The 13,282-nt window shown below is 41.9% G+C and overlaps 1 protein-coding gene across 1 annotated transcript in view; it reads right to left on the reverse strand.

Annotated features, from left to right (window-relative positions):
• Window positions 1–4,301: 4,301 nt before the first annotated feature.
• Window positions 4,302–13,282, reverse strand: part of TRPV1 (transient receptor potential cation channel subfamily V member 1) — a 61,996-nt gene continuing 53,015 nt past the window's right edge. Inside the window, exons 14-16 of the mRNA XM_089693611.1 lie at window positions 10,896–11,023; window positions 8,923–9,038; window positions 4,302–6,165 (exon numbers count right to left, since the gene is read on the reverse strand). Of these exons, the coding sequence (XP_089549737.1) occupies window positions 6,008–6,165; window positions 8,923–9,038; window positions 10,896–11,023 (402 nt within the window). The 3' untranslated portion in view covers window positions 4,302–6,007. The remainder of the gene's footprint in view (window positions 6,166–8,922; window positions 9,039–10,895; window positions 11,024–13,282) is intronic.

The following is a 13,282-nucleotide window of genomic DNA, read 5'->3' on the forward strand; positions in this document are numbered from 1 at the left end:
CATAAATCCCTACACCTCCAACATGCCAACCACTGGACCTAATTATGTCAATACATCAAACCCTTCACCTCCAATGTAACCAACCACTGGCCACAAACATGACCCAGTTGTTGTCCCCATTTTAGAATCCTACACCTCCAACAGGACCAAGCACTGGATCTAATTATGTCACAATAATATTGCACACAATACAGAGAACTCTACACCTTCAAAATGACCAAGTAGATATATTTTTTATTCCAGGCAAAGTCAAGACAGTCCCAACATGATGCAAGTAATGGATGTAATCCTGATACAATATTTTTACTCTTTACCTATACACTCCCCCCCCCCCAAAAAAAACAAACAAACAAACTGCTGGAACTAATTATGTCCCAATTCTATTATATAGTATACATACAACCCTACACCTACAACATGACCAACCACTTGCCTAATCATGTCCCAATCCTATTACACATTTTCTATAGAATCCTACACAACCAGCATGATCAACCATTGCACTTAATTATGTCCCAATTCTATTTATAAATACATCCCTGCACCTCCAACGTAACCAACCTCTGACCATAATCATGACCCAGATTTGACCCCATTCTAGAACCCCACAACTCCAACATGACTAACCACTGGACCTAATTATGTCACAATACATCAAACCCCGCACCTCCAACATAACCAACCACTGGCCATAATCATGACCCAATTGTTGTCCCCATTCTAGAACCCCACACCTCCAACAGGACTAACCACTGGACCTAATTACAGTATGTCACAATACATCAAATCCTGCACCTCCAACATAACCAACCACTGGCCATAATCATGACCCAGTTGTTGTCCCCATTCTAGAACCCTACACCTACATAACCTAATTACATGGACCTAATTATGCCACAATTCTATTATACATCCAACCCTGCACATTCAGCGTAACCAACCACCGAACAAACATGACTGTAGACATATGATGTAGACATATTTTATATTCTAGGCAAAGTCAAGCTGGAACTTTCCAACATGAAGCAACCAATGGATGTTTTCCTAATGTAATTTTGTTACCTTTACACCCTCCAAAGTGGCCACCTGCTGGACCTAATTATGTCCCAAATCGAACAAACATACTATACATAGAACCCCAACCCTCCAACATGACCAGCCAGTGGACCTAATTATGTCACAATTCTATTTATACATAAATCCATACACCTCCAACATGCCAACCACTGGACCTAATCATGTCACAATACCACATATCCTGCACCTCCAACATAACCAACCACTGGACCTAATCATGTCACAATACATCAAACCCCACACCTCCAACATAACCAACCACTGGACCTAATCATGTCACAATACATCAAACCCTGCACCTCCAACATGCCAACCACTGGACCTAATCATGTCACAATACATCAAACCCTGCACCTCCAACATAACCAACCACACTGGCCATAATCATGACCCAGTTGTCCCCATTTTTGAACCCTACACCTCCAACATGACCAACCACTGGACATGACAGTAATGCATTTTTACACTTTATACATAAAATACTACACCTTGGAAATCACGAGCACTGGACATGACCATGTTCCAATTCTAGTACACACTGTAAGTAGAACCCTACACCTCCAACATGACTGACCACTGGACAGGATTATGTTACAGTTCTTGTGAACACTATACCTAGATCTCTACACCTCCAATATGAGAGGAATATGTAGAATACTATTAATGGTCTCATTCTGGAAATGACAGTTGATAATAATCCCTTCCTTCCCCATGATGCCCATACAAGACATGGGGAGGGCAAGGTTGTCATTGTGATAGAAAGTCCAAACCTCCGAACTACATAAAAGTTCTAACCCTTCCCCATTCTACTAAATATGATTTGCTGTCTGTCCCTTTTGCATAGATGTCCAATCAGTTGTTTTTCTGACAGGAAATGATGGGAAATCTTATCCCCCAATGAGTCTCAACAATTAAAATTTGTCAGGATTCAATTCTTCCTAGTATGCTCCAAAAAATGTTGACTGGTGTTGGCAGCTATCTCCTTGGACTATAGCTACCCAGCCGTGCTACTTAAAATCACGAGTGATTGATTGTTAGGAGTAGCAACTGAATAATAAGCTGATGGCTCCCTATGGCGTAAGCTACACAAGTAGCAATCAGTCTTGCTATTAACTGCACAGGGAGCTAATTGTTCCTTTTATATAGCGATCAATTGCTGATCATAGCGATCAATCACTAGCAATTTTAAGTAGTACAAATGAGCTACTAAAACTCCTGTGTAGACAGAGCCTGAGTAGCATTTTCCGAAGTGGGTGACCAATGAGAGCCTGAGAGAGTAATGATAGGAAACTCTTCACAAGAGCTCACTGTCTGCCCGGGTTATATAAAGCAGGAAGATGGAGCAGGGTTTTTGTATATTATGAAATGTCTGGTCACTGACCTGCATTATGCAATCGCAATGGAGAGAAATCCAATTATCATATCAATAGATACACTCACTGGCCACTTCTTTTAGGTACACCTTACTAATGCCAACAAAATCTCCCCCACACCATGACCCCACCGCTACCACCAGCCTGAATCGTGGATACAAGGCAGGATAGATCCATCACACCATGACACCGACACCACCACTACCACCAGCCTGAACTGTTGATACAAGGCAGGATGGATCCATCACACCATGACACCCCCACCAGCCTGAACTGTTGATACAAGGCAGGATGGATCCATCACACCATGACACCACCACCACCAGCCTGAACTGTTGATACAAGGCAGGATGGATCCCCCACACCATGACACCACCACCACCACCAGCCTGAACTGTTGATACAAGGCAGGATGGATCCATCACACCATGACACCACCAGCCTGAACTGTTGATACAAGGCAGGATGGATACCCCACATCATCACCCCACCACCACCACAAGCCTGAACCATTGATACAAGGCAGGATGGATCCCCCACACCATGACCCCATCACCACCACCAGCCTGAACCGTTGATACAAGGCAGGATGGATCCCCCACACCATGACACCACCAGCCTGAACCATTGATACAAGGCAGGATGGATCCACCACACCATGACACCACCACCACCAGCCTGAAGCATTGATACAAGGCAGGATGGATCTACCACACCCTGACACCACCAGCCTGAACCGTTGATACAAGGCAGGATGGATCCACCACACCATGACACCACCACCACCAGCCTAAACCATTGATACAAGGCAGGATGGATCCATGCTTTCATGTTGTGTGCACCAAATTCTGACCCTACCATCTGAATGTTGCACCTGAAATCCAGACTCATCAGACCAGGCAATGTTCTTCCAATGTTCTATTGTTCAATTTTGGTGATCCTCAGCGAATTGTAGCCTCCGTTTCCTGTTCTTAGCTGACAGGAGCGGCACCCAGTGTGGTCTGCTGCTACTGCAGCCCATCAGCGTCAAGGTTGGACGTGTTGTGCGTTCAGACATGGTATTCTGCATACCTTGGTTGTAACGAGCGGTTATTTGAGTTACTGTTGCCTTTCTATCATCTGGAACCAGTCTGCCCATTCTCCTCTGACATCACAAGACATTTTCAGGCCGATAACTGGATATTTTCTCTTTTTCGGACCCTTCTCTGTAATCCCTAGAGATGGTTGTACATAAAAATCCCAGTAGATGAGCAGTTTTTGACCAAACAACCATGCCACATTCAAAGTCACTTCAATCCCCTTTCTTCCCCATTCTGATGCCCGGTTTGAACTTCAGAAAGTCGTCTTCACCATGTCTAGATGCCTAAATGCATTGAGTTGCTGCCAGGCGACTGGATGATTAGCAGTTTGTGTTACCAAGCAATTGAGCAGGTGTACCTAATAAAGAGGCCGGTGAGTGTATATCATGTCTGGACGAACCCCTGAACAGTAAAAGTTCAGTCTGAACGTGTGTGGTGGTATAGTGGTCTATGGTATTATGAGAACCAGAACATGAACATATCCATCTCCTGCCTGGGTAAGAAAGTTGATGGGCTTTACTTCTATGGGAAAGGGCATGGAAAGGGTGGGCATAGTCAACATGCTTGATGAGTGCCTATGACAGGTCCATCAGCTGTATTAACCCCCACAGCAGAGGACTGAAGATTTCTTTGAATGTAGCACTTCTGTTTCTTCTACTAACATAAAAAAAATTAACAAAGGTTATACTTTAGGTAAACATTTAGCTGCAGAATGGTTAATCAATGACATCTTTCATATAATAGCCACCATGAATACATTAATGATCACCAGTAAATCTGCACACCAAGGAGTGCTGTTTTTTTTATTACAAAGGCACATATAATAACTAAGAAGGGCAAGCACATTTAATTTAACACTAGGTATATGGGAATGGATTACAAAGATATGGCACAGTGCTCTGCATTATTCTTTTTTATATGGCTACATACAGACTTGCAACTCCTCCAATCCTAAATGTGACTAGGAGTGCTTTCACACCGCTTTGGTGCAGTTTCCCCGCAGTGCGAGTGCAGAGCAGTGTACCCTCGGTTTGGATTGGGAATTTGAATGTGTTTTTAGAAAGCACTTAATGAGGAGCTTCAGGCTCCCCAAAAATGTAAAAGTCAGCAGCTACAAATACTGTAGCTGCTGACTTTTAATAAAAGGACACCTGTTCAGGGGTCCAGCACTGTCCTCACCCAAGCTAATTCTTCACTAGCCTCCAGGTTCCTGGTGCTGGTAAAGCAAGTAAGGGAAACCAGAAGTGAAGCCTTGTGGCTTCACAGCTGGTTTCCTACTGCGCATGCGCTGTGCCTTGTCAATGGTCCCGTAGTTTTCTGGGACCTGCGAAGTGTCCCAGAAGACTGAGGGGGAGATAAGTGGGGCTGAACCTCAGACACAGTTGGCCATGGCGAACTGAGCCAGAAGTGGGAGCAGGTACCTATCCCCCAAAAAGTGCCAAATGAGGCAGTGCAAAAAAGTGGAGCTTCCCCTTTTGGGTGGAGCTCCGCTTTAAAGGGTTACTAAACCCAGGACCCTGCATGCACTATATCTGGTCTTCCACAGTACACAGAAGAAGTGCAATTATTTTAGTAAATATAGACTGCTAAATACCTTTTCTCATCAGCAGTTAGAGCAGACTTGTGTCTTCTATCAGTATCCAGCTGAGCACTGGTTAACGCTTGTAGGAGGAGTTTCAATTTTGCTCTAGGAGGATGCAGAACCCCTGACCCGTGTCTGGACAGTGCTGATTGGCCCTGTGCTGATCACACGCACTCTCCCAAGAAAAAAAAAAAAAACCTCTCTAGCAATACACATCAAACTGAACATGTGCAGGGTGACTCCATATGATATGTTTTATCAGGAGATAAGAGGGGAACCCTGGAAGAAGGGGAGGATCAGATAAATCAGGATCAAACAGCATTTTTACACAATGCAGAGGATTAACTCTTTAGGTTCCAAAGTGAGTATAACACGCATGCTTTACTGCATATACAGACTGATTTTACTGTTGTGGGTTAAGTCCTGCATGCTGCATTTTTAGTCAGCTTTCAGAAAATGCTCCGAAAACACCAAATTTAATAGAAGTCTATGGGAAAGCATGGGTAGCCCGCATTATAACTGCGCTACACCTGCACTGTGGGAAAACTGCACCGAAGCAGTTAGAAAGGGGCATTAAGCAACTATACAGCAAGCAGATGTCACATAGCAATCATTAAGGCCATGGTGTCTGTACTAACCCCATCTAATTTCTGTTTTTGTAGTGTGACCTTGCGGTGTTACTTTATGTTGTCTGTTATCCAGCTAAGCAGTATGGACACTTGTGCTCACCATAGAGGTCACTAATATGAATAATCTGCCCTTGGCATGTTTGCTATAGTTGTACACTGATACAGGTAAATATCAGTCTGTACACAACCTTTATAAATCGCAAAATATATCAAGAAATGTCATATTTCGTAGACTGACACAGCAAAGAAAACATCAGCCTAGTCAGTTTACAGTGGCTTTGTTGTCCCGTCTTCCAAAGCCTCCTGTTCGGTCAAACCTTCTGATATGGACTGTAGCTGCACACTGGTTTCTCCAGGTTCTTTGACTCTCTTTCCTTTGATGCTGAATTCCCTGATGTGCGGTACTAAGGCTTTCCATGTTTTACCTAAAATATAAATGCAAGCATCCATCACCATGTTTACTTTTTTAAAGGGAATCTATAATCTACAAAAATATTATTCAATTTATATTTGACCGTAAGCCATCCAATGTATAGTAACATATAACGTGTGTACATATAATATATGCAGTAAAGTTTGTAAAATATGAACACAGGCATGACATACTAGAATTGATTCACTAAAGGGGCAAAGAGTGATCACATAGCTTATTAAATAAGTTGAAACTATGTCCATTTTACAGTTCAAATCACATGCAAGGGAAATGGAAAAAGCTGGATTTTCGACATTGGCTGATTGAAGTGAACACCGCATTATGTTAACAAAACAAATAAAATGGTGTTGCGCTAATATCAATAGTACTAAGGACACGATAACTCGAAGAGTGGGGAGACAGAAAAAATAACCCCAAAACAAAGGTGATAAATATAAAGGCCTGAATCCAGACCTAATTAGGTGCAATATGAACTGTGACAAAGACAACGTGAGTAATAATCAACAGGTGAACATAAATAATACATAAAAATGTAAAGGTCTGAACCCAGACCAAACTAAGTGCAATATAGATTGTGATGAAATACAAGGTGAACAATAGTCATCAAGTGAACATAAATAATGTATTCAACATAATAGGACTGACACGACCTAAATAAAAGTGCACAAAAAACACTGTGCAAAAAAACTGTGCCAAAATCAAATGGCAAAAAAAATGTGCAAAACTAATTGTACAAGGTGCATGAAACTATAAATGCATCATAAATAATACATAAAAATGTAAAGGCCTGAAACCAGACCAAACTAAGTGCAATATGGATTGCGATGAAAACAATGTGCACAATAATCAACAAGTGAACATAAATGATGTATTCAACATAATAGGATTAACACGTCCTATGACTTTCCCCTCAAGCCCTACTGTCCCTGACCTCCCACTTTTATTCATTGGATTTCATTTTTATTTTTAATTGTGAAGACTCAGCAACATAGGCATTAACTAAACTGGTGTGTATAAAAAAGCAGCAGGGCATTTTGATATTCACATAACTCCTCCCAAGAGCCATGCATCAAGGCTGAGAGCTTTTAAAAGTACTTGGGCAAAATGCCTTGATGTTTCAAGGAACACCTACAGTGTGCAAAACCCTGCCAGCCCCTACCACCAAACATCATCTGCCTGCATTGCAGGCACAGAGAAGCAAAGAGACCATGTGATGCTGTCATTGGGTCTAAGCAGGGGCGGACTGACAACTCATGGGGCCCCCAGGCAAAAGGGGATCATGGGGCCCTTATGTCCTCGCCCACACTCAAAAAGAGCCTATAAAAGGTACCAGGGGCATTTCATGGGGCCCCCTACTGACCCCGGGCCCTCGGGCAGTGCCCGAGTGCTTGAATGGTCAGTCCGCCCCTGGGTCTAAGATAAGATATAAAAAGAAAATGAAAAGGTTTCATTTAAACATATAAATAGCATTGTAATGAGGGAGAAAGGGAGGAACCTGGAAGAGCAAAGTATAAACAAATAAACCTCACATTTAAAAGCCTTGATATTGCTCAGTGGTGGGTTTCTATACTGGAGCAAGTCGATCTTTTTTTTAAGAGTAGCAAGAAGCAAATCATGAAGTAAGTATGTTCCTGATTGCCAGGAGCGGTGAACACCTCCGAGCCACTGCCTAAATAGATATTGTTGAAGTTCTTTCATGTAAAGAAATATACATTGTTAGGAACAAATCTGCATAAGGTAGGATGGGCTTTTTCCTTTATGCTTCCTCCCTATAACTGCTATTGTCAGGAGAAAAGAAGAGGAAGCCCTGGCAAATGCGCCAATGTCCAATATGGCCACACTAATTTGCTCAAAAATGTGTGCATGCGCAAAAATGTGTGCATGCGCATAGGCAGATGGCATGTAATCGCACATTCCTGTGCACAAAAGTGCACCGGCACACGCATGGCGCGATCATTGCCAACACTCAGTGGCCTTTATACAGACTGCAGCTCTGCACAATAATTGCTGGATTATCATCAGCCCCCTGTTCCTGTGTATACTGCTGATTACCCGTTACCGACCCGGCTTGACCCTGACCTTGTTTTGGCTGTCCTCCTGGCTCTCTACCCTGGCTTGATCCTGACCTCTCTCCTGTCTGCTGCTCTGTGCATGACCCCGGCTTGATCCTGACCTCGCTCCTGTCTGCTGATCTGTGTATGATCCTGGCTTGATCCTGACCTTGCTCCTGTCTGCTGCTCTGTGCATGACCCCAGCTTGATCCTGACCTCGCTCCTGTCTGCTGCTCTGTGCATGACCCCGGCTTGATCCTGACCTCGCTCATGTCTGCTGCTCTGTGTATGACCCCAGCTTGATCCTGACCTTGCTCCCATCTGCTGCTCTGTGTATGATCCTGGCTTGATCCTGACCTTGCTCCTGTCTGCTGTTCTGTATTGACCCTGGATCTGGCTATTGACTACTCTACTCATCCTCCGGGATCCACGTGTCCTCTGTAGAAATTCTTCCTGCTTCTGGAGCACCCACGGGTTCCATCTCATCAGGCATCACCAAGCAGCGACACCGCTGGCAACCCGTGCTTCTTTGGGCACTGCACCTCCTATTACCACTTCCAGGGGCGCACTTAGCCGTAAGGGGAGCCCTCTCTCTATTCGAGCCTCCGGTTAGGTACATGATAGCTATGATGGTATTTAAAGGGTAATAATTTATCACATACGTCACAAGGTAATATAAAATAGTCTCAGTCTGTTACCTCTTGTTATTCGAAATGAAGCATTCAGAGGGCTTTTCATCATTCCAGAATTTCCAGGATCTTCATTGATTATTCCCAAATTTGAGTTCCACTTAGTCCAATTTACCTCATCAACTCTGCAAACAAGAAAACATATACAGTTTGCAACTAAAATATGTCAAATTTTTCTTTCATTTCGAACAGAAACAGATAAAGTCAATCAGTATGCAGGATTCTACAAAGAGCATTGGGATTGGGATTTTTAGGGCACTAATCAACAATATCCATAAAATCACATTTTTTTTATTGGAAGCCCATTAAAAATTATATATAAACATTATAAGAGGCTTACATTGTCCTACAAAACATTCTAATCACAAAATCCCTCCATCACCCAACAAGCACCATAACATTATTTTTACACCTATAAAATTGTTGTGGCTGCCTGATAGTGGGATTGAGTTTAACGTATTTCGTAAATACTTTGTCAAACGCGGGAAAGGAAATGTTTTTTCAAAATTATTAACAGACCACAATATATGCCCACAATAAAACTGTCATTCATTGCCTTGGCATCTAAGGGAGACCCACAGGTTAAGCGGTAAGAACACAAGGACCTTCAAAAATGTGTTAAGATTCCCATTATTAGATTTCCAAGATTTAAGGTTACACAAGGGCCTACAGATCCACAACAGATATAGAATTCCCACATTGAAATGATAAGGGGTAATGATATATCCTATACCCAGAGGTCTACACTTCCTTATGGGAAGATATTATTTCAGGGTACTGGTTAGTATGTAGTTTACTATTATATCTTCAGAAATATTGACTTAAGAGAAACAATAGATGGTCCAAAAATGGAAAAAAAACATATAATGTAACTGGACAACTCATCCCTGAATAAAGCCCAACTGAAATCACAAAAAGATATCTGCAGTCATATAGAAATTGTACTAACCATTTCTTCCATTTTCCTAGACTACCCTTCGCTTTCCTGTTACAGCAGTTATAAAGGTTGTCTAAATATGTCCAATAAGTAACAAAGTCAGAGTTATTGCAATCAGTAATCAGGACTAAGCAACAAAACTGGGTTTGCAACATACTGTAAATAGTAATGCATGTGCTGAGAGGTGTGGCTGCTACTCAGCTATGCCAGAACAGAACATTGGAGTGTGAGGGCAGGGAGCAGTGTTTTCACTGAGAGGAAAGGATATATCCAAGCAAAAATCAATTCCACATCATTACATGCAAGGAATGTAAAGAGTTAAAGTAGAAGAAGGCTATACAACACCATACCCTTTAAATATTGCATCCCATTGCTCTCATATTCCCTAAATATAGTTTATTACAAATACCTTTTTCTAAGTTCTGGTGAGTGTGCTTTTCTATGTGGCTGGTGCAGGTAGTGGACATTAACTGTTTCAGTGCTGACAAAGCCTTGAGCTGGGCAGACAGATCAAATATCAGCTGGTTCAGCAGGGAACAGCTGAATTTTGACCTGTATTTGGCCATTCCTGTACTATAGAAATCAATCATTATATCCACTTTTGTCAAAAGGACAAGCTGGGAAACTTTTGTCAATCAGCAACTCCAGCCAATCAGCTTACCTCCCTCTGAAAAGTGATCACTTGTGAATTGCTTGTCAGAGGGCAATATAGCAATGGCTGGAAGATGTTCAGGAGGCACTGCTGTCTTTTATATTGCCAAACAGGAATTGCATATTGCAAGGACCCTGCCTCAATTGCGAGCCAAGTGTTTGACTTGCGGTTGCTGTGCAGCCTCATTGATCCCAATAGAAGAGTTTGACAAGCAGTGCTGCCACCTGTCAAACTCACCTCTCTCCATCACTGAAAACTGTCCACTACCAAACAAGAATGGAAGAGAAGTAACAACACCAGATTGTCACCTTGTCTCCTAGCTTCCAGCTGCATCGTTGTGTTGAGGCACCATGGATTCAGTTAATGATGGATATTATATAAAACTAAATTTACCTGAAACACCATCTGTAATCCTCTTTACCATCAGGAGTTAATCCCACCAGCACAGATTTTCCAGATCTGAATCTGTTTGTGAAGTAGGTCAACATACTTTTTTCAATGTCCAATATAGTGATTGCCCTCTGTAAAAATAAATGAATACAAATGAGGCTAAGTATAATAAATTTGCTTAACAACTTACTGAAGACATGCTAAATGCATAATAATAATTTAATGCGGGCTTGCTTTACCTAGTCTGAGTACATGCTTTTGTTATCAAAGGAAGGTTTAGGAATTTGTGGTCAAAGGGCCCACATCTAGACAATCCCTGGCTACCTTGCCTATTGAGTGGCTAATAATTAATGCTAAACTGCAGACAAACAGCTACATACAGAGTAGAACTGCATATACAGGCATACCTCGGTTTCCAAACGTCTCGGTTAATGTAATTTTTGGTTTACGAATGAAAATCCATTAAAAATAATGCCTCAGTTTACGAATTTTTTTCTCAACATGAACGGATTAATTTGTTTTCAATGCATTTACAATTTTTTTTTAATCATGTCCCTGTACAGTACTATGCCCTTAAATTGCACTTTATAAAGAGTTTTGAACAGATAAAACTTTTTTTGACTTTTTTCTGACCTCTGGAATGGATTAATTGGTTTTCAATGCATTTATGAATTTGTTTTTTTAATCATGTCCCTTAATGCCTTTAAAGTGCACTTTATAAAGAGTTTTGAACAGATAAAATTGTTTTTGATTTTTTTCTGACCTCCAGAATTGATTAATTGATTTTCAATTAATTTACGAATTAATTTTTAATTATGTCCCTGTACAGTATTTATGCCTTTAAAGTGCAGTTTATAAAGAGTTTAAACAGATAAGAGACTTTATTTTAACTTTTTTCTGACCTCCGGAATGGATCAATTGGATTTCAATGCATTCCTATTGGAAACTGCATTTTGGTTTATGAATTTTTCGCAATACTGAAAGTCCCCAGAATGAATTACATTCGTAATCCGAGGTACACCTGTACATGAACTGGTTATGTTCCAAAGAATTTGCAACTTTATTCCTCTAGACCTGATCTAGGCACCCCATCAGATAGCACAGCACGTTTAGTGGCCTCACTTTTCTCTACGGCAGTTAGACAAGCATGGTCACCAACCTGCCCCCCAACTTGTGTTAGGTCAATGATGGAGAAGCCACATACTAATGATGTTGTCAATTTGTATTCTTTTCTTGTAATCAAGTTCAAAGTATTGACTGACAGCATATACAGTGGGGAACAGAAGTATTTGAACACCCTGCGATTTTGCAAGTTCTCCCACTTAGAAATAATGGAGGGGTCTGAAGTTCACATTGTAGGTGAATTCTCACTCTGAGAGACAGAATTTAAAAAAAAAATTCAGGAAATCACATTGTATGATTTTTAAAGAATTTATTTGTCTTGCACTGCTGAACATAAGTATTTGAACACCTAAGAAACAGCAAGAATTCTGGCTCTCAAAGACCTGTTACTGTGCCTTTAAAAAGTCCACCTCTACTCCACTCATTAATCTAACTTAGTAGCACCTGTCTGAGCTCTTTAAAGACACCTGTCCACTCCACAGTCAGTCAGACGACAACTGCTACCATGGCAAGACCAAAGAGCTGTCAAAAGACACCAGAGACAAAATTGTGGACCTCCACAAGGCTGGAAAGGGCTACGGGGCAATTGCCAAGCAGCTTGGTGAATATAGATCAACTGTTGGAGCAATTGTTAGAAAATGGAAGAGGCTAAAGACGACTGTCAGTCTCCCTCGGACTGGGGCTCCATGCAAGATCTCACCTCGTGGGGTATCACTGATGATAAGAAAGGTGAAGAATCAGCCCAGAACTACAAGGGAGGAGCTGGACAATGACATGAAGAGAGCTAGGACCACAGTTTCAAAAGTCACTGTCGGTAGAACACTACGCCGTCATGGTTTCAAATCATGCATTGCATGGAAGGTTCCCCTGCTCAAGTCATCACATGTCCAGGCCCGTCTGAAGTTTGCCAATGACCATCTGGATGATCCAGAGGAGGCATGGGAGAAAGTCATGTGGTCAGATGAGACCAAAGTAGAACTTTTTGGTCTAAACTTCACTCGTCGTGTTTGGAGGAAAAAGAAGGATGAGTTGCATCCCAAGAACACCATCCCTACTGTGAAGTATGGGGGTGGTAACATCATGCTTTGGGGGTGCGTTTCTGCGAAGGGGACAGGACGACTGCACTGTATTAAGGAGAGGATGAATGGGGCCATTTATTGTGAGATTTTGAGCCCTCAGTCAGAGCATTGAAGATGGGTCGTGGCTGGGTCTTCCAACATAACAACGACACGAAGCACACAGCCAGGATAACCAAGGAGTGGCTCCGT

The sequence above is a fragment of the Staurois parvus genome, unplaced genomic scaffold (assembly GCF_062004578.1).
Source record: "Staurois parvus isolate SC_StPar_1 unplaced genomic scaffold, SC_StPar_1.0 ptg000635l, whole genome shotgun sequence".
NCBI classification, from domain to species: Eukaryota; Metazoa; Chordata; class Amphibia; order Anura; family Ranidae; genus Staurois; species Staurois parvus.